The 20,023-nt window shown below is 60.3% G+C and overlaps 1 protein-coding gene across 1 annotated transcript in view; it reads right to left on the bottom strand.

Annotated features, from left to right (window-relative positions):
- Window positions 1-6,535: 6,535 nt before the first annotated feature.
- DHX38 (DEAH-box helicase 38) overlaps window positions 6,536-20,023 on the bottom strand; it is a 14,663-nt gene continuing 1,175 nt past the window's right edge. The window contains 26 exon segments of the mRNA XM_015428210.1: window positions 6,536-6,655; window positions 6,767-6,888; window positions 8,611-8,706; window positions 8,824-8,949; window positions 9,556-9,690; window positions 9,779-9,934; window positions 10,017-10,171; window positions 10,279-10,487; window positions 10,704-10,837; window positions 10,840-10,947; window positions 11,527-11,643; window positions 11,741-11,851; window positions 11,969-12,109; window positions 13,523-13,708; window positions 13,866-14,052; window positions 14,170-14,307; window positions 14,393-14,514; window positions 14,899-15,006; window positions 15,129-15,290; window positions 15,440-15,595; window positions 17,996-18,072; window positions 18,165-18,283; window positions 18,468-18,627; window positions 18,787-18,900; window positions 18,978-19,165; window positions 19,705-20,015. Of these exon segments, the coding sequence (XP_015283696.1) occupies window positions 6,571-6,655; window positions 6,767-6,888; window positions 8,611-8,706; window positions 8,824-8,949; window positions 9,556-9,690; window positions 9,779-9,934; window positions 10,017-10,171; window positions 10,279-10,487; window positions 10,704-10,837; window positions 10,840-10,947; window positions 11,527-11,643; window positions 11,741-11,851; window positions 11,969-12,109; window positions 13,523-13,708; window positions 13,866-14,052; window positions 14,170-14,307; window positions 14,393-14,514; window positions 14,899-15,006; window positions 15,129-15,290; window positions 15,440-15,595; window positions 17,996-18,072; window positions 18,165-18,283; window positions 18,468-18,627; window positions 18,787-18,900; window positions 18,978-19,165; window positions 19,705-20,015 (3,723 nt within the window). The 3' untranslated portion in view covers window positions 6,536-6,570.

The following is a 20,023-nucleotide window of genomic DNA, read 5'->3' as shown; positions in this document are numbered from 1 at the left end:
CCGGAGGCGACTTCCAGGACGCCTGCCAGGGGTGCGGCCAGGGCGAGCTCAGCCAGCTGCAGGGCCACCAGTGCCCCGTGGAGGACCTTCTGCAGCACCAGTGCCAGGTTCTCAAGGACCAGGTGAGCCCGGAGGGCAGCGGCTAGGCTCTGCGCGGGGGGGGGGGAGAGACGGACAGCCCGCCTCCCTGCAGCTGGCCCGCCCTTCCTTGAGTCCTCTCCCTCGGCCTCTGCAGCTCTTCTGCTACGAGGAGGAGACCCTGGGGCTGGAGCTCTCTCAGCGGCAGGAGCGGGAGCGGCACCGGCAGGAGCAGCTGGCCCAGGCGAAAGGCAGCGTGAGCCTCCTGCAGGGCATGCTGGGCGTCTACAAGAAGAAGTACCAGGCCTCGCTGCACAGGGCCGGGGAGCTGGAGCGCCTGCTGGCGGAGGAGCTGGCCGGCCAGGTGCGGCCTCGGGAGGCGAGAGGGAGTGGGTGGTGGGGCCCTGCCGGCTGGCGTGGCTCAGCTCTGAGCGGCCTGTGCCTTGCCCCAGGCCAAGGCGAGGGAACAGCAGCAGAGCCTGCAGGAGGAGCTGAAGAACAGGTGCCGCCAGCTGACCAGAGCAGAGGACACCATCGCCCGGCTGGTCCAGGAGCTGCGTGGGGCCCAGGAGGAGCTGGCCCACGGACGGCAGCAGCAGAAGGAGGCCGCCCGGGACCTGCAGGAGCAGCTGCCACCCAGCCACGCCAAGGTCCTTGCAGAGGGGCCTCCGGGGCCGGGGAGGGAAGGTGCCCGCCTCGGCCCTCTGGGGAGGGGGGGGGAGGAGGAGGAGGAAAAGGGAACTGACACGCATGTGCCCTCAGTGCCTAGATCAAAAGGCGGCACTGGCAGCCGCGCACAGGGACTTCACGGCCTACAAGTCTGCTCATGCCTGCTCCGTGGTCAACGCAAAAAGCCTCAGGCAGGTAGGCCCACCTGGCCAGCAGAGTGGGGGGGGGGAGCTGCAGGGGCTGGTGGCTGAGAAAGGGATGCCGTGTGCAGAGGCGAGCCGGCAGCAGCACAAGGAGGAGGGTTGGCAGGAGCAGCTGTTCCAGGCCAGGAGCACAAGGCCCTGCGGCGGTGGTGGCGGCAGCAGCAGCAGCAGCCACTCCGGAGCCCTGGGTACGAGGTCTGCCACACGGGGCGGGGCAGGGCAGGAGCCCCGAGTCCCCGTGAGGCTGACAGGCACAGGCCTTTGCAGTTGCAGGAGGAGCAGGAGGCAGAGAACCGGGTCCTGCGAGAGCAGCTGAAGCAGCACAGAACTCAACTGGAAGCGGCCCATGGGAGCCTCAAGCACCTGCAGGTCCAGCTGCAACAGCAGATGGCTGAGGTGGGTGTCATTCCTGCCACCTTCCCGGGTGGGAGCACACAGTGGACGGACGGCTTACGTGCTCTCTCTCTCTCTCTCTCTCTCTCTCTCTCTCTCTCTCTCAGAGGCTACAGCAGGAGGCCGCTCTGTCCCAGCTGCACACCGAGCTGAATGCAGCGCAGAAGGGGGAGCGGCAGAGCAGCCAGACCCTGGCTGCAGCCGAGGACCTGGCCCAGGACCTCCAGCGGCAGGTGGCCTCCTGCCAGGCCAGCCAGAGGGAAGCGATGGAGCAGGTAGGGCTCAGCCCAGCCCGGGACCAACGCTGGCCGTCTTCGGCAGGGCAGGGCAGGGCAGGGCAGGGCAGGGCAGGGCAGGGCAGGGCAGAGGGCCGACCGGGCCTCCCCACCCCAATGCGCTCCCCTCCCCTGGCCTCCCCTGCAGCTAGAAGAGAGGGACCGGGAGGTGTTCCGCCTACATGCAGACCTCCAGCTCAGCCAGCACAAGGAGGCCCACCTGGAAGAAGAGCTTGCCGCCTACCAGGAGCAGATCCAGCAGCTGAGGAGTCAGTTCCATGCCCTGCAGAGGCAGCGGGAGGAGGTGGTGAGTGACCGCGCGCAGGGCGCCTGCCTGCCTGCCTCCCCCCCCCCACACCGGTGGAACTGCACGCGGGCTCACCTGGCTCCTCCCCTGACAACAGGCCTGCAGCTCAGAGGAGAGGCTGGGGAAGCTGGAAGGAGAAGTGCGGCACTGGCGGGAGAAGCACCACGTGGCTGAGCAGGCCCTGGCCGACAGAGACGAGGAGCTGGTGGTGCTCAAGGTGGAGCTGGTCACCCTGGAGGAGAAATGGCAGACGGCGGCAGAGGAGGTGAGGCGGTGGCGGCCAGGCCAGGCCAGCAGGGAGGGAGGGAGGGAGGAGGCCTCCATGGTCGTCCCGCGTGCACAGCTGCAGCAAGGGCCGGGCAACCTTATCTGGCTCTCATTGGAGGCCTTTCAGCTTCCCCTGCTGCTTCCGTTCCCACCCGTGTGACCGCTGCCAGTCCTCAGCGAGAGTGAGAGCAGAAGTGGGCCTGTGCCTGCCTAGAGGGGCTTCTTCCAGCATCAGCCTTCTCCCACCCGCCAAATTCTTCAGCGTCTTCCCGACCCAGTCCTGCTCCATTCTCACGGGGCAGGTGGAAGACATTGGGGGGGGGGGTTGTCCCCTGGAGTGCCTGCAGAGGCCCCCGGTGGATGAGTCCCCCCCCCGGCAGGGGTGAAGCGCTCTGGGATCCCCCTAGGACTCTGCCATGGCCAGCAGAGTGACTCCTCCTCCTCCTCCTCCTCTGTGCCAGGTGAAAACCCTGGAGGGAGAGCGGGCCGTTGCGCAGCGCCTGCTCCTGGAGAGCGAGCTGATGGAGGCCGACGTCAGCCAGTGGGTCAAGGAGCAGAAGTGAGTGGGAGCCCCTGCGGGTCCTGCGTCGTCGGCGTCGTCCGACTCCTGCCAGGGCGGGGAGGAGGGAGAGAGCCAGAGCCCCTGCTGGGCGTGGCACACCTGAGGGGAAGGCTGTTCTCTGCCAGAGACCCCTCTGGGCGGCAGAGCGGGCTCTCCCCCGGCTCCTGGGGGGAGGTGGTGGAGGGCTCTCCCGAAGAGCTTCTTCCTCGCCCCCGTCTTTCTTGGCAGGCAAGTGAACGAGAAGCTGGGCCACAAGATCCGGGACCAGATCAAACAGATTGCGCGGCTGACGGGCGAAAGAGAGTAAGTGGGCCACGTGTGGTCTCTCTGCAGGCACAGTGCCACGTTTCCGGACCTCCCCTTCTGGCCATTGCTGGAGGGGAAACTGAAAGCGAGCGGTGGAGCCCACCCGGGCCCACCGTGACACCGCCAGTGCAAGAGAGGTGTCACGCAGGATCCTGGACGGGCTTTTCTCACTGCTCAGTTTCAGGACGGCCGTCTGTCGCACCACAAGGGCACCCCGTGCTGGCTGGTCTCAGGCCTGAGGAGGGACTTCCAGAAGCCCTGCCAGGAGAGGAGCTCTGGGCCTCCCCACCCCCACCCCGCCCTCAGCTACAGCAGAGCGTTTTCCTCTGGGAGGTTGAGGTGCCCAGGCTGCATCGGCCCTCCCAGGGGGAGCCAGTGGAGAGGTTCCCAGCCCTGGGATCCGCCCGGCTGCCCTCAGTGGCCAAGGAGCTTTCCCCCCCTTTGCCGCCTCACACACGCCTCTAGCCCCGCTCTTGGGGGCAGGGGGGACACCTACTGGGCTTCCCTTCTCCATCCCACACTGTGCGTGGTCTGTGTGGACAGGGATCCCATGGCAAAGCCGTCTTTGGTTCCGAACATGCAGGCGGTGCCTTCTGGCCTCCAAAGGAAAGTGAGGAGGTTACACACACAAGGCCGGGTCAGTGTCCCTACAGCGGACCGGTTGGAGCCGGGGACCCAGAGTTCCCCACAAACCTGGACTCAAGGCAGACTGGAAGGATCCTTCTCCTGCAGCTGGGCAGGAGTCGAGCAAAGGGGCTGTGCCTGCCTCCCTCCCTCCGTCTGCGTCAGGCTTTTGCCGTGGAGGAGTTACGCACTTGCACGGTCCTCTAGTACTTCTTATAGACTGTGCCGCAAGCAGGCTGCCCATCCACTAAAGCAGTAACAGATACAGGTTGCCCTTCTAGTCTCAAAGCGAAAGGAGGGCTGGAGAGGGGTCTTAAGACCACCATGCCTGTTCGACTGTCAATCCCCACAAAGGCTCTGGAGGACACCCTGCGAGCCACTCTGGGTGGGCATTTCCTGCCACCTGTCTGGAGAGCCAGTCTGGGGTGCAGTGGTTGAGTGCGCCCACTCTGATCTGGGAGAGCCGGGTTCGATTCCCCACTCCTCCTCCACTTGCACCTGGCTGGAGTGACCTTGGGCAAGCCATAGTTCTGTCAGAGCTGTTCTTGAAGAGAGCCGTTTCTCTCTCTCAGAGCTCTCTCAGCCCCGCCTACACCTCACAAGGGAGTCTGTGATGGGGAGGGGAAGGGAAAGGAGTTTGCAGGCCGCTCTGAGACGCCAAGTGAAGGGCAAGGGGTATGACTCCAGTCTTCTCCTCCTCAACACGGAGGCCAGCCCACAGGTCCCACGGCACACCCCTCACTGCCCAGCCCACTGCAGCTGTGTGGTAGCACGATCCGGGCAGAGGACCATGCTGTCCCCCCCCCCCCCCCCCCCGGAGAAGGGAGGAGGAGAGCATCTCGGGCCTGCGCTGCACTTCCCTCGCAGGCAGGCAGGGAGGAGGGTTTTCCCAGCTGCAGGCAGACAAAGCAAGACCTGAGTGTGGCCGCTCCATGGCTGAGAGGGCTGCAGACTCCAGGGCAAGATAGGCGAGCCCTCGCCACCCCCGGGAGCCCTCGGAGGCCACCCTTCCGCCAGCGGAGGCTGCGGTAGGCTGATCCGAGGCCCAAGTCCGGCTGCAGCCAGGAGGAGCCCCCCCCCAGCCAGAAGAGTGGGGGGGGGGGCTTGGCAAGGCTGTGTCCACTTCCTGAAGGAAGCTCCCTCCACAGCCACCTCCAGGGACTGACGGAAAGACTCCGGCAGGAGAATAAGTGGCTGAAAAACGAAGTGGATGAGCTGCGCATGGAGCAGGAACGCTTCAAGGTGAGGGCCCCACAGAGCCTGGGGGCACACCCCTCTGCCCGTGGCCACCTGCGGACAGCAGGCAGAGCTCCCCCTTACTGTGTGAGGCGGACAACACACACAGACACCACCACCACCACCCATTACCCCCGTTTCTCTGTGCTCCTGCCTGCGCACACCCCGGGGGCAGGTGCTGAAGCAGAATCTAGTCCTAGCCGGGAACTTGGGCGAATTGGGGGGAGGCGCTCTGGCCAGCCCCCACCCCCGCCCCCCTCCCCCAACCGCCTTTGAGCCAAAAGTGCTTTCTTCCTGGGCAAAGACCTCTTCTGGCAGGTGGGCAGCCCCACTTCCCCCGGCAAGCAAGAACGGCCTTCAAGGCCTCCTCTGGTGCAGCCCACCAAGTGGGGGGGGGTTGCCCCCGTGGAGGGTGGGGGTGCCAGAAGAAGCAGAGGATGCCGGGGGCAACTGGAAACCGCCGCCCACCAAGAAGGCCGGAGAGGAGGGGAGCAGCAGCCACGGTGCCCAGCTGCCTGGAGGCCGGCTCTTCACCACCATCACCCGTCTCCCCCCATGTCCTGCAGGCTCTCCACAGCAAGGCCTGGGACCCCCGTGCAGGGCAGAGGCCGCCCTGGCCTGGGGAAAAGTAAGTGTTCCTCTACCCCGTCCCTTCCACACAGGCAGAGGCCGGCCTGGGGGGGGGTGGAGAAGGCCAGCGGGAAGCTCCCCTCCCCTTCCCTCCTTCCCGTGGCAAACCGGGTGGGAGCCCCGCTCAGGGCCTGCAGCCACCCAAAGCTACCAGGGAGCCAGAGAGTGGGGGGGGGGAGAGACCTGGTCCTCTTCTCTCCCCTCCTCTCCGGGGCGAAGGAATCCTGGGGGAACCAGGATCTCTGCTCTCTGCCAGGCACCCCAGACAGTGGCCACAACTCTGGGGAAGAGGCCCTTCTTTCTCCCCCTTGTTCTGTCCAAATCCTCCTCCTCCTCTCCGAACGCACTCACTTGGTGTTTTCAATGTGCGGAGGGGGCAGAAAGTGAAACGCGACCCGTCCCCTCTCCCCTCCTCTCGGTGGTCTCAGCCGACCCCACCTCACCTCCTCCCGCCTCTCTCTGCAGCCCTCCTCTGCAGTGCCCATGCCAGAGTCACAGCAAAGCCCTCCCCGCCAAGTGGGGTCGACCCTAGGCTCCTGCCCACTGCCGGCCACCGCTGGAGAGGACAGATGGGCAGCTGCCGAGTGCCAGGTCCAACTGGGGCACAGACCGCTCCGTCGGCTGCAGGCACACGGTCTGAAGAAAGAATCTGGACTGGCCCCAAATGCAAAGCCCGTAGGCGGGGGAAGGTGTGGAGCTGCTTTCCCCCAAACACCAAGCGGCACAGCTGGCCAGGGATTCCGGGGCGGGGCGGCGGCGCCACAAAGGACACCCAGCAGCAGTCTGGCACGCTCTGGCGCAGCAGCGGGTGGGACCCTTGGCACGCACCTATGACAGCCTTGGCTCCTCCCCAGTCGGCCCCGCCGGCTCAAGAAGCAGCAAACCAGGGCGGCTCAAGAAGCAGCAATGTTTATATAAACAATAAAATTATTATTTCTCAGTGTTTCTCCCTCCCTCCCCCCTCCCCCCTCCCGAAGATGGGCCCTGCCCAACAGAGCACAGCAGGGACTTCTGCACGGACTACAGGCCGAAGCGAGCAGGAGTGGGCAGAGGAGTCCCAGGCTGGCCCTGCTCCTTGCGCCCCGGGGTGTAGATCCTGGTGGACCTATGGAGAGACAAGGAAGGAGAGTGAGCCCAAGCCACCCCAGAGGAGGCAGGCAGGCTGCAAGAGGCGCGACACCCCCAGGGCCCCCCCCACCCCCTTCAGGGCACCTACCTGATGCTGCCCATGGGGTTGCGGCGCTCTCGCTCCTCCCGGCGGGCACGCAGCTGCTCTTCTGCTAGCGCCATCTCCTCTTCCATGGCAGACGCCTCCTCCTTGGCCCGTCGACGGCTCTCCTGTGGAAGAGAGGAGCAGCCCAAAAGCAGGTTTCAGAGCTGTGGATGTTTCACTGTTATAAGTAGGACGCCCGCCGTTCACCAATATGGTTCAGGAACACACTCAGATTCTTCAGACTTAGTCTGTGTTGTCCCTGAATATTCCCATGTGCTTAAGCACTTCACAAACATTCTTTACAACACCCCTCTCACCTTCTGAGCATTTAGAAAGGATGGCTGTGATTACTAAGAGCCAGCACGGGTTTCTCAAGAACAAGTCATGTCAGAATAACCTTATCTCTTTTTTTGAGAAAGTTACTATCTTGCTGGATCAGGGGAATGCTGTGGACATAGTCTATCTTGATTTCAGTAAGGCTTTTGATAAGGTTCCACATAATATTCTTTTTGACAAATTGGTAAAATGTGGTTTGGATTCTATAACTGTTAGATGGATCTGTAACTGGTTGATAGATCGCACCCAAAGGGTGCTTGTGAATGGTTCCTCATCTTGGAGAGGAGTCACTTGTCACAAGTGGAGTGCCTCAAGGATCTGTCCTGGGACCTGTTTTGATCAACATCTTTATCAACGATTTGGATGAAGGGATAGAGGGAATGCTTATTAAATTTGCAGATGATACTAAATTGGGAGGGGGTAGAAGACAGAGTTAGCATACAGGATGATCCTGACAGGCTGGAAAACTGGGCTAAAACAAATAAAATGAATTTCAATGGGATTAAATGTAAAGTTCTGCATTTAGGTAGGAAAAATCAAATACATAATTATAGATTGTCTTGGTGGTAGTATGTGTGAAAAGGATCTAGGGGTCTTAGTGGACCATACACCGAACATTAGCCAGCAGTGTGATGTGATAGCTAAAAAGGCAAATGCGATTTTGGGCTCTATCAACAGAAGTACATTGTCCAGATCATGCGAAGTGATGGTACCACTTTACTCTGCTCTGGTTAGACCTCACCTAGAGTAATGTGCTCAGTTTTGGGCACCACAATTTAAGAAAGATACAGACAAGCTGGAATGTGTCCAGAGAAGGGTAACGAAGAGGGTGAGGGGTCTGGAGACCAAGTCCTATGAGGAAAGGCTGAGGGAGCTGGGTCTGTTTAGCCTGGAGAGGCGACGACTGGGAGGGGATATGCTAACCATCTTCAAGGACTTGGAAGGGCTGGCAGCCAGTCCTGGCTTGAGGCACAGACGGTGTTGCAGCATGCCTGGCACCTGACTCCTCCCCCTGGCCCTTGGGTGGGTGGCTCCACCACCAGGCTCCCAAGGGCGAACACAGAGACCAGCCCAGAAGGACCGGGGGCACAACAGTGGGACAGAGCAGGCGCAGTCCCCGTCCCTTCATCCCACCAGTCGCTTTTGATGCCCACCTTCTCCAAAGCAGCTCAGGGCCTGCCGCAGAAGCAGTGGAATATACATCAAAACGCCCACCGGATCGTGCATTAGGCCACCCCCCACCCCCCACTTCACCCTGGCTGCCCCCAAAGCCTTTCTGGGACTGACACTTGCGGGGAAGTACAAGCCCACAACCTCTCCTGGAGGGGGCTGCTCCACAAATAGGGGGCAGCCATCGATACACGAGAGCCTGCAGGGCATGGCGTGGAGGTGGGGGCAGCCCCAGACCCGGCCAACGAAGGGGCACGCTGCACTAGCTGGAGTCCCCAGACCGTCTTCAGAGTGGCACCACAGAGAGTGCCCACCTGGCCACGACCTGCCCCGCTCCTTACCTGCCGTGACTTGCCGGCATGCTTGATGCTGTAGAACATGGGGCCCAGCTCCGCCAGCCACTCGCCATCCACGGCTGTGACGCACTGCATGTACTCCTGGAAGCCAAAGGGGAAGAGGCAGGGTGTGTATTGTTATTTTTCGTCACCACCCCCCCCCCGGGGGGGGGGGGGGGAGGAGGCCTCTGTCCTGCGAAAGACCACTGCCCCACTCACCTTGGTGGTCATAACGAGCTCATGGTAAACAATGTAGTCTGGGGTGTAGCCCATGCCAAACAGCGAGCTGGTCGGGTGCAAATGGCAGGGCATCCCTGTGCGGATGTTGACGTATTCCCCAATGCCCTGCAGCAGAGAAGGTGGTTACAGCATCACCTGCCTGCCTCTTCCGCCTTCGGCGTGCACAAGCAGTGCTCATTGCCTTAGCGGGACAAACAGGAGGCAAGGTGGCACAGGAAGGCAGCAGGACAGCCACAGCAGGAGGTGAGTGATCCCCTCCAGCAAAACACCATTCTGAAATTGCTGGGCCAAATCCAGACACTGGAAGCCGCCTCTGCCCCCTCGCTTCCCCCAGAAGTGGCCTCGGTCGAGGCAAGAGTGAGGAAGAACCAGGGTGGCCACTGTGCCAGCCAGGAGGCCCCGCGATGCCCAGACCAGTGCCCAGCCATGAGCAAAATCCAGAGGCAGCCAGGCTGAGCAAGAGGGAATATGCAAGGGGCCCTTAACAGAGGCTGCTGTGGGGCCTGGAGGTCAGATCCGCTGCAAGGCCAACGCTGCTGCTCACGGCCCTCAGAGGAGGAGAGTGGACTGCTGGCCTCCGGTGGGAGGAGTGCTCCTCCCTGGGCCCGGCCTCTCACCCAACAGAACCGAGGGGCAAGAGAGAGGTACAGCAGCACCAGGACGGTACTCGGAATGAACCTGGCCCGCCCCAGCCTCACCAATACCCCTCACCTTCAGTTTGGCAGCCTGGTGGAAGTAGGCCGCACAGATGCACTTGCGGACAATGTCCCAGTCGGTGCCACAGGAAGCCAAGCTCATGCGCTGCTGCACCATGATGTCCTTCAGCTGCGCCCGCACCTCTCGCACCTGGAAGCGCAGGAGCAGTTAGGGTCTCGGGCCCGCAGCACGCCCAGCAGGCTGGCTCCAGCCCCTCCCTCCTCCCCCCAGCAGGCACCTTGCGCATGGCCTTGGCGTGGATGAAGTGCTCGTTGCACCAGAGGGTGGAGTAGCCGTTGTTCTTCCACTGCAGGTAGACGTTCAGGTAAGTCAGGTGATCACTCTCAGGAACGGCAAACTTCTCCCGGACCTGGTCGCTCTCCTCCTCCCTGCCCTGTGGAGTTGAAGCGAGGTTTAGCAAAGATGTTGTTGGGGCCCGCAGCAGGTGCAGAGGTCCCAGGCAGGGGCTGACGCACCTTGGGCCGGTAGAAGATGGCTGGGACAGAGAGCATGGAGACAATCAGCAGGATCTCTGAGCTGCACCCCATGTCGCAGGAGACAATCAGCATCTTAGAGAGGGCGGGATCCAGGGGAAACTCCACCATCAAACGGCCCGTTGACGTCAGCCCTCCTGCGGACAAAAGCACACCATCAGGGAGGCGAGACCAGACAAGCCTCCCGCAGCCCCCCCCCCCGCCCAAACTGGCAGCTGCCCCCCCCTCTGTCTCTCTCTCTCACCCGTGTTGTCCAGCGCCCCGAGGATCCACAGCTGGTACATGGAGTTCAGCATGTTGTCTTCCGGAGGAGGGTCCATGAAGTGGAACTGCAGGAGGTCCTGCACCCCCAGAGATTTCAGCAGCAGCACCACGTTGGCCAGGTTGGTGCGCTGGATCTCTGGGACGGTGGTGGTCAGCAGCTCGTTCTTGTATGCGCTCTGAGTGTACAGCCTGGCCGGGGAAAAGAGGCACTGCTATTGCGGCCAAGAAGCATGGGGGCGGGGGGGGGCACAGGGATACCCCTGCAGCTTCCACCCTTCAGCGTCTCCTTGGATTTTGCAAACCAATTTTAACAACCTGCCCTGAGTCTCAGGGAGAAGTGGGAGACTGGAACTGACTTGCAAAAAACCCAAAGCAAACAAGAAAGACCTTACGAACGCTTCCCACCTGAAGCACTGCCCAGGGCCTGTCCTGCCAGCTCTGCCCGAGCGCTGGTTAGCGTTGGCCTGGCTGATGGGGTAGATCTGGAGAGCATCCATGCCAATCCGCGGGTTAAAGACCTGGAATTTTTTTTTGCCCTCACCTTCAGCTTGCAGTAACCAGAGTCTATCACAAACATGATCCCGTCAACGGTCAGGGAAGTCTCCGCAATGTTGGTGGCCACTATGCACTTCCGGACTCCGTCTGGCGCCTGCCAGGAAGGGAGACTTCAAAGTGGTGCTGGCCCCTTATACCCCCCCCCCCACACACACACACTTCCCACGCCCAACCCAAACCACGGATGGGCCCTCCAGAACACTCCAGCTGGGGCCTCTCCGCCCGTCTCTTCGGACTGGGGTGTGTGTGTGTGGCAGCTTTGCAAAGAGGCTGCTCCCTGGCCTCTCTTAGACAGCCCCAGCTGTGGGCCCCGGCGACCATGCCCCCTCCCCACCCGGCTGTTCCTCCTCCGGTGCCTGGCTCCCAGCGTCAACTCTATCTTGCCTCTGCTGCTATCCTTCCCCCCGTACAGTCTTCCTGGAATGAGCCTGCGCTGCCCCTGCGCTGCCTCCCCTCCTCTAGCCACTCCTGTCCAGACTTCCAGGGCTTGAACCTGAGCCCGGGTCGAGCAGCTAGGTGTCCGGGGGCCCGTGCACGTGTGTGCCTTCTGCTAGTGCAGCAGCTGAAAGGGCAGTCCCCTCTCCTCCCCTTCAGCGCACACCTGTGCACAGACTCCAGACACTCAAGGAGCGCACCCCCCCCCCCCCCCACGCACACCTCCCCATTCACCCACCTTCTGGAAAATCTTGGCCTGCAGATCAGAGGGCAGCTGAGAGTAGATGGGCAGCACAGCCAGGGCAGGCGCGTTCTCCAGCTCCTCCAGGTGCTCCACTATCTGCTCCGAGGTAACCTGCAACGAGTGGGGGGGGGAGGAGAAGGTCATGACAGAGGAGGCAGCAGGAGGGGCCGGGGGGGGGGGAGGTCCAGGGGGTCCCCACGAGGCTCACTTCGATATCCTCCTGGCCAGGCATGAAAATCAGGATGTCTCCCGGGGCGCTGGAGAGGTGCACCTGCAAGGCCTGCTTCACCGCTGCCTCCACGTAGTCCTCTTGCGGGGTCTGGAAGGGAGAAAGGCCGTGAAGACACCCAAGGACCCTTCCGGTCACCCATCACCCCCACCCCAGACAGGCCAGACTGCTCGGGAACCAGCCGGGCTGCAGAGCTTCCACACACACCTTGCTGAAGAGGATGTCTACGGGGAAAGTGCGGCCGGGGATGTGGAAAATGGGGACGTTGCCAAAGAAAGCGGCAAACTTGTCTGCATCCATGGTGGCTGAGGTGACAATCAGCTTGAGGTCCGAGCGCCGGGCCACCACCTGGAGAGAAACCCAGACAGAGGGGGTCACCAAACCTCCCTCGCGTAAAACAGCACCATGTGTAAATGCAAGCCCCTCAAAAAAAACCCGAAAGCACCGCTTGAGGGGAAAGGAACTCATTCCCCTGGCTGCCCGGCACCTGTCAGACAGAAGGGCTCCTGGGGACAGGGCTCTGCTCACTCCCAGCTCCACCAGAGAAAACAACACGGAGCTCTCTTTGGCGTAGCAGGAGCCACCTCCTTTGCCCACCCCCCCACACTTAGCAGATGATGCCTGAGACCAGTTGTGAACTCCAGGCTGGACTGTTTGTCCTCCTAATTCAACAAGGAAGAAGCTCCATATATGATGGCAATTTTACCAAGCACATGCTGTTAATTCAGCAGTCAACACGTGGCACCTTTCACAGATTTCTGCCCAAACACCCTTGGCAAGAAGCAGAAGACCCTGCTAGCTTTGGGGTAGCAGGAACCACCTTCTTTACCCACCCCCGCAAACCTAGCAGATGCTCTGTTTTCAGTTGTTTTCATTGTGATGTACGCCGCCCTGAGCCCGCCTTGGTGGGAAGGGCAGAGTATGAACCAAATGAACAAATAAACAAACAGCGGCATGCAGCTCCCCCAGTGCTACTCTGAAAGGGCAGGCTGGCCCACAGGGCCTCTTCTCCATCACTGCAAGAGAGAGAATGACCCGGGGAGGATTTCTGAGCCTATGATCTCCACAGGCAAGGCCACGCACGTGTTGCACGTCCACCAGCCCTCTGCCGGCATTACGGACATGGGTGGCATGGGGGTGGGCAGGAACCCGCTGGCCACACCCACCCACCCACCCACCCACCATCAGGGGCATGATGCCAACACTGAGGAGTCTGCATGCTGTAACTAGTTCTCTCACCTGCGGCGTGCTTCAATGTACCACCACCAGTACACCAGCTGCTGCTTCCTTGGGAATCCCCACTGCAGCTGCAGTCTTTGAGGCTGGGAAGAACCTATGGACAGCTCCGCTTACAACATCCAGTGTTTCAGGCTGAGTACCACAGGCTGCTTAAGCCTTCCAGGGTGGCCAGCAGCTCCACTGCACGTGTAAGGGGTGGGTGGGTGGGCACCTGAAGGCTGGCCCAGTCTCTGGAATCTAGAGCTGTCCTGTTTTAGTTCCCAGATGGCAAACAGCCGGCAGTTCCATCACGAAGTGATTGCTTGGAATAGTGCTCTTCCCAGAATGCCCTCTGCCTTTGTGGTGAAGGAGAGGAGGGGCTTTTCCAAGCCCCACCTCCACCCTGACACCGAGCCATATGCCAGCAGGCGCAGTGCCAAGAGGGGTCTGAAAACTGGCGCGTGAATAGGCAACAGCTCACCCTCCTTCCCTTCCGGGCACAGAGGTGCATCTGATGACCAAGAGAACCCAGCCAGCACTGACCTCACGCAGGAGGCCAAAAAGCACGTCCGTGTTGAGGGAGCGCTCGTGTGCCTCGTCCATGATGATGGCGCTATAGTGGTCAAGATCCGCTTCTCGCAAAGATTCGCGCAGCAAGATCCCATCAGTCATGTATTTGATCACGGTATTCTCGGAAGTGCAGTCCTCAAAACGGATCGCGTAGCCCACCTGGGGGATGCAGCCGCAAACACACCACGTCCCAGTCAGCTGGCAAGCCACAGATCGGCACAGGAAGAGCAGCCGCCGCCCACGTACCTCCCTCCCCCGCCTTCACTGGTCCGCTACCACCTCCCCCAGCCCCGCCCACAACACACCGTGAGCTCACCTCCTCGCCCAGGCTCACGCTCATCTCCTCGCTGACACGCTTGGCCACAGACATAGCAGCCACCCGGCGGGGCTGCGTACAGCCGATCATACCGTAGTCAGTATAGCCATCTTTGTGCAGGTACTGAGTTAGCTGCGTGGTTTTGCCACTGCCTGTCTCTCCCACCACAATCACAATGCTGTTGTCCCTGTGAGAAGGGGAGGGAGGGAGGAAGGAAGGAAGGGTCACCTCCTCTGCTCCCCCAGGGAACACCTCTCCCCCCCCCCACTGGGCAAGTGAAGGGAAGGAAGGTTGGCAGAGTTACCGGATGACTGTCAAGAGCTCCTGCTGCACTGCAAAGATGGGCAGATACTGCCTCTGCTCTGCAATTGACTTCTTCCTGGCAAACTCGCTGCTGGCTTCGCTCTTCTCTTTCATGTGATCAGCAAACTTCTGCTCTGTCCTAAGGGAAGACTTCCAGAGTCAGCAGTCCCTCAGGGACACCTCAGGGACACCACGGGCCCACCACCCTCTGGCCTCCCCTCTACCTGTAATCCACGGTGCCGTCTTCCGCCATGATCTGGCTCGCCCCCTCCTCCTCTTCCTCCTTCTTGATACCCATGATGTTCCCCAGTTTGGTGCCAGCCAGTTCCCAGTGCTTGTGCTGAGCCTGTTGTGCAAGCCAAGGAGAGCGATTCATACCCTTACTGGGCCTCCACCAGTGAGCAACGGCAGCAGCAGCTCAGCCTTTGCCCAAACAGTTCGCCACTTCCTCCTCTGATTTGAAGAGGCCACTGCAAAACAGCCTCCGCCTTCTCTGCACCGAACGCATTAGGCAAACGGCCTCAAGAGGATAAGCCTTGAGAGCTTGCAGACCTACCAGCCAGCACTGCTCCCCCCCCCCCACGGACTCAATTCTCTACTTGTGCGACTGGCACTAAGATGCTGCAAGACTCCGCTCACGCATCCATGTTTCTGTTACATACGCAGGCTCAGCGAGACAAAACCATTCCTCTTGCCACCTGACCTGGGACTCCTCAGCCAAACCACATACCTTCCTGCGCTCCTTCTGCTCCCGATGCTTGCGCACGAGCTGGCTGCCCTTGCGGGCCAGGAGTGCCAGGTCTGACGTGGCGTCCTTGACAGGAATGACCGGCTCCGGCTAGAACGAACACGTAAACAAGAGTGATCCACTGGAGAACAGACAGCAACACTCGCCAGCACCTCTCCATCCCCAACCCGTTCAACCCCAGCCCAGCCTCAACCCTACTGTCTCCCCCACACCTGTTTGGTGAACACGATGCGCCCATCCAAGAACGGAGGCACCAGGTTGTGGACCAGGAGATGAACCTTGGCAGCATTGTCTTCTTCAAAGTCCTCGTCCACCTCCAGGCGGTGCACCACACCACTGGTCAGCATGCGATTCGTCTCCCAGCGCTCATTGTCCTGAAAAGCAGAAGGCCACGCGAGGTCACCCAATCTCCCCCTCCTCGCAATAACGGCTGCAGCAGACACAGCGGCTGCAAGCCCTACCCCCACAATGGCTGCTGCAGCTTTCCCAACAAACCTACAAGCAGCATGTGCCCCTCCCATACCTCGTTAATCTGCCTGCGCTGAGCAGAGATGCGCTTCTGCTTCTGCTTCTGAAGGTGCTGCTCCCGCTTCCTGATGTACTCTTCTGACGAGGAGGCCAGAGGGTTATGGAACTCATCATAGCCCTCATCCATCATGTACCAGTCCCGATCCGCTTGCTGCACAAAGGGAGCAGTGAAGCCATGAGCCAGTCGCGCCAGGCCCACAGTGCTGCCTGCCAGCACGACCACCCTCCCGCTCTCCACTGGGAACAGAAGGGAGACTGGACTGCCCATTTGTCCGGCGCGGGACACTTTGATCCAGCCCTTCCTCCAATGACCTAAGAGCAAAGCTTCTGGCTCTCTCCAACCCACTTCACCTTGGAAACCCCTGTGAGTGAGGCGGAGGGCTTGCCAGCGGGCCTGGAGACCTAGCTCTCACGACTCCTAGACTGGCACACTAACCATGGCACCACATCGCTTCTCCAAATCCCAGCAAAACAGCAGCTGGCAGCCTCACCACCAACCCTCCACCCCAGACAAAAACCCAACGCTCCCACCGAACAGGCCCAGTGGATGGATGTGCCCAAAGGCAGAATACCTTGCCATTTGCTTTTGTCACACAGCTGGATTTAAATTGCCTTGTTCAGACACAACGGCAAGTGTGGCCCAGCCGGCCACCGATGTCCAAAGTACATCTGCTCTCCATGCACAGAAACCAACCTGGGCTTTTGTTGGCGAAAATTTCACACACAGCTTTCTCTTTTCAGAACAGCAGAAGAGTTCTACTGGATCAAACCAATGGAAGTTCATCTACTACAGTATCCTGTTTCACGCAGTGGCCAACAAGCAGTTCTGGAGCATAGCACAACTTGGGCACCGAGACGAGAGCAAGGTCTGCTCCTGATGTTGCCTCCTAACGCTGGTTATTAAGATACCGACTGCCTTTGGATGCTGGGGTTCCCTTCTCACCATGACTAGTAACCATTGATGGGTCTCTTTCACATATCTGCCTCTCTCTCATGAATCTGCCTATCCCATCTAAAAGCCATCTCCGTGTTCACAGTTACCACTACTGCCAAGGAGCACGTGGTGTCCTGGACTTCCCAGCAGCAGCAGTCCCCTTACCTGGCCACCCCAAAGAAATCATCCCTGGAAAAATGCACTGGGGTGAGGTGGAGATGGGGCGAAACCCCCCCCCCCCCCCAGTCCAGGAAAACACTGGCAAACCCAGCTCAGGCCTCAGCGCTGGTGCCAGTGGTAGCAGCCTGGGAGAGGGGCAGCCCCTCTGTGGGAGTGCACGGGCTCCAAAGATGGCAGGGCAGCATAGAGAGTGAGCCTGAATGCTGGGCAGACAGGAGTGCAGCCGGGTGGGTTGGTCTCTGGGCAGGCAAGAGGGCACTGGTGTGAACCTGGGGGGGGGGGAGCACTGAGGCAGGCAGGCAGGGCTGGGTAGCACAGTGAGTAGAGCAGTGCGGATCTGGTTGGGCAAGTATAGGAGGGAGGGGAACCACCCTATAAGAGACAGATGGCACTGAAAGGCCAAGGAGGAAATGGGCTGCTAGGTTTGTGCATATGGGGACAGGAGCAGGTTGGTCTCTGGCACCCATCCTGAGGCCTGGGAAGCAGCCTCTTCGGAGTGGGAGCCAGGGTGCAGGGCCGGCGTCTGGGCCAGGCGCTGGACATACCGCAAAAGAAGAAAGAAACTGTGAGGTAACTGCGCTAGATAATATTTCAATAATAATCACAAAATTGTACAAAAATGTGTGCAGAAAATTCTTGTATATTTATATAATTTTCTGCACACATTTTTGTAAAATTTTGTGATTATTATTGAAATATTATCTAGCGCAGTTACCTCACAGTTTCTTCTTTTGCAGTCTGTTCTGTGACTGTGACCATCATTTTTTGAGCCCCAGGCGCTGGACATGCCACACCACTACACCAACTGGCAAACAATACCACAAGGTAATTACTTATTGAATAAGACAGTAGAGTCTCTGTCCTGAACCTACTTGCTCATTAGAACAAAGTCTGAGTCTAGTCACACCTTTAAGACCAGCAAAGTTTAATCTGGGGTACGTGGAAGCCCATAATTAAACTTTGTTGGTCTTAAAGGTGCCACTGGACTCAAACTCTGTTCTATTACTTTAGACCCCGTGAATCTATTGCTCATTAACTTTTTTTCAGTGTTCCGGAATACTTTAGAGAATACGGGAAAAAGTTTCCATCTACACTCTCCACCCTATGCATATATTTTATAAGCCTCTCTCATGTCCCCCCCCATCACCCCTTTTCTAAACTGAAAGGTCCCCAATAGCCATAGCTTCTTACAAAAGACACTCCAACCCCTTTGTGTGATTTGGGCTGTCCTCTTCTGCACTTCTTCCAGTTTTGAACTACCATTTTTTAGCTATGACTATTGTGCTCTTTTCTTATTTCTGCTGCATACTGCCTTGGTTGCAAATAAAACACAAGTTCCCTTTAGAATCAAGCTTCAGAGAGCCAGGGGAAGGGGGGGGGAGACCCAGATGCCCAGAGCACACGGCCCCCTTGGAGCGCATTCTCAGCAGCACTCACCCGCTGGTCATCTTCCCACTGCTGCCGCTCCTCTTCCGTTTCAAAGGCAATGCTGTCGTCTCCCTCTTCACGCCTCCCTGGGAAGAGACAGCGTTGGCAAAGGCCTGCTCTGACCCCAGTCCACACAGAACAGCACACACGCACCCACCTCTTCCCAGCTGGCTCTCACCTCTGCCCCTGGAGAGCCAGGGCGGTGGACCCAACGAACGTTGATTGTCAGCCCAGTCGTTGTATTTGTAGGACGGAGTTGGCAACGGGGTTTCCTCTGGGTACTTACTTCTAATAGACCTGCCAAAGTCAAACCACAAGAAAAATCAGCTTCAAAAGGCATGACCAGCGACAACTACTGAAACGTTGTCCTTCCCCATCGCCAGCCCCACTGCCTTATGCAGCGCCGCACTTTGGTCCTTCCCAGGAACAGTTGCACACACCCCCTCCCCAGCAGACTCCCCTGCCCCCCAAAACTCCCTACCGGTCACGCCTGTCGCTGTCACGTGTGGCTGATCCCCTGTGACTTCGCTCAGAATCCCGACTGGAGGGTGTGGGGGAGGGAGACTCCCAATGGGAGCGCTGGGAACCGCTGTAGCCACTATCCTCCTCTTCCCAACTGGAGCGGGAAGGCGTAGCTGCATCTGGATGTAGAGGGAGACAGGCTGCCTGTGGGCCTTTTGCCATACCAGCCCCTGGGGCTCCCTGCGTGCAGGCACAGGTGCCTCATCCCCTCACAGAGCCCACTTTGGAGCTGAGGATCTCCACCCACAGGTGGTAAAAGGCAAGGGAAAAGAAAGTACCTTTAGGTCGGTGCCGAGGACTCTCTGGTTCATTTTTCCGAGAGCTGCTCCACTCCGAGGAACCATCCCTCTCAGACCGGCTGCTGCTCCTCCGCCGGCTTCTGTCCCGCTCTTCTGTGGAGACAGCCTCTGATCAGTCACCGGCGTCCTCAGAGAGGACAGGGTGGGGGCTGTTCGGGAAAAGAAATTACCTCTGTCCCGCTTGCGGTCATAGTCCCGCTCTCGGCCGTGATCCCTTCTGCGCTCTTTCTCCTCCTTGGAAGAGGCGTAGACGCCTTGCTCACGGCGTTCCCGTTCCCGCTGTCTGCTGCGCTCCCAGAACTCCTCGCTGACACCCCCTGTGTGGGAAGGAGTCTCCACCCGGGCTGAGCGATAGTGCCTAAGGAGGGGAGCACAAGAGAAGAGAAGAGAAGATCAGCGCAAGTACTGGAAGCTGCAGGGCCCCGCACAGTGCAGACGCTTTCAACCTGAAGCTCTGCCAGGCCCGAAACCACCCCTTCCCATGGTCCCCCCAGGCCAAAAAGAGGCAGGGGCTTGGAGATCCGTTCTCTCCTCCGAGGAAAGGCCACTGAGCCAGGTCGTCTCTGAGCGGAAGCCACAACAGGATGCAGCAGACAAGAGTGGAGAGGCTGCCAGGAAGCTCCTGGGCGCAGTACCCAGCGAGGGAGGAGTCTGCACAAGAAGCAGGGGCCCAGCGTGGTGTAGGGGCCGCGGAATCCACCTCCAAAGGCAGCCACTTCCTCTACCAGAACCGATCTAGGCCGCCTGGAGGCCGGCTCAGATCCCGAGAGACCAGATCCCTCCCGGAGGTTGGCAACGGGGGCCTTGGGGATGATCCGCGCGCGGCCGGAGCGGCCCGGAGAAGGGCGCCCCTCTCCCACCCCCTACCCGCGACCCCTCCCGGGCGGCCCGGAGCACCTGTCCTTGTGGCTGCTGCTGCTGCTGCTGCTGCGCCCGGAGGCGGCCTGGCCGTCCCCCCCGCCCTCGTCCCCCTCCGCCGTTGGCGGGGGCTGCGGCGGCTGCGGCTGCTCTTGGGCGGCGGCGGCGGGGCCGTCCTTGCCGTCGGCCGAGTCCCTGTAGCGCTTCCCTCCGCCTCCTCCTCCGGCCTGGCGCTCCTTCTCGCGGCGCTTCTGGGCGGCGAGGAGGTCGAGGCCGAGGAGGGAGGCGCGCGGGGCGGGCCGCTTGAAGACGTGCTGCTCGGCCGCCGCCGCCGCCGGGCTGCTCCGCTTCTTCAGCA

The sequence above is a fragment of the Gekko japonicus genome, unplaced genomic scaffold (assembly GCF_001447785.1).
Source record: "Gekko japonicus isolate JY-2015 unplaced genomic scaffold, Gekko_japonicus_V1.1 scaffold1901, whole genome shotgun sequence".
Classification (NCBI taxonomy): domain Eukaryota; kingdom Metazoa; phylum Chordata; class Lepidosauria; order Squamata; family Gekkonidae; genus Gekko; species Gekko japonicus.
Note: the sequence above shows the minus strand (reverse complement) of the source record. Positions and strands in the feature narration are given on the sequence as shown.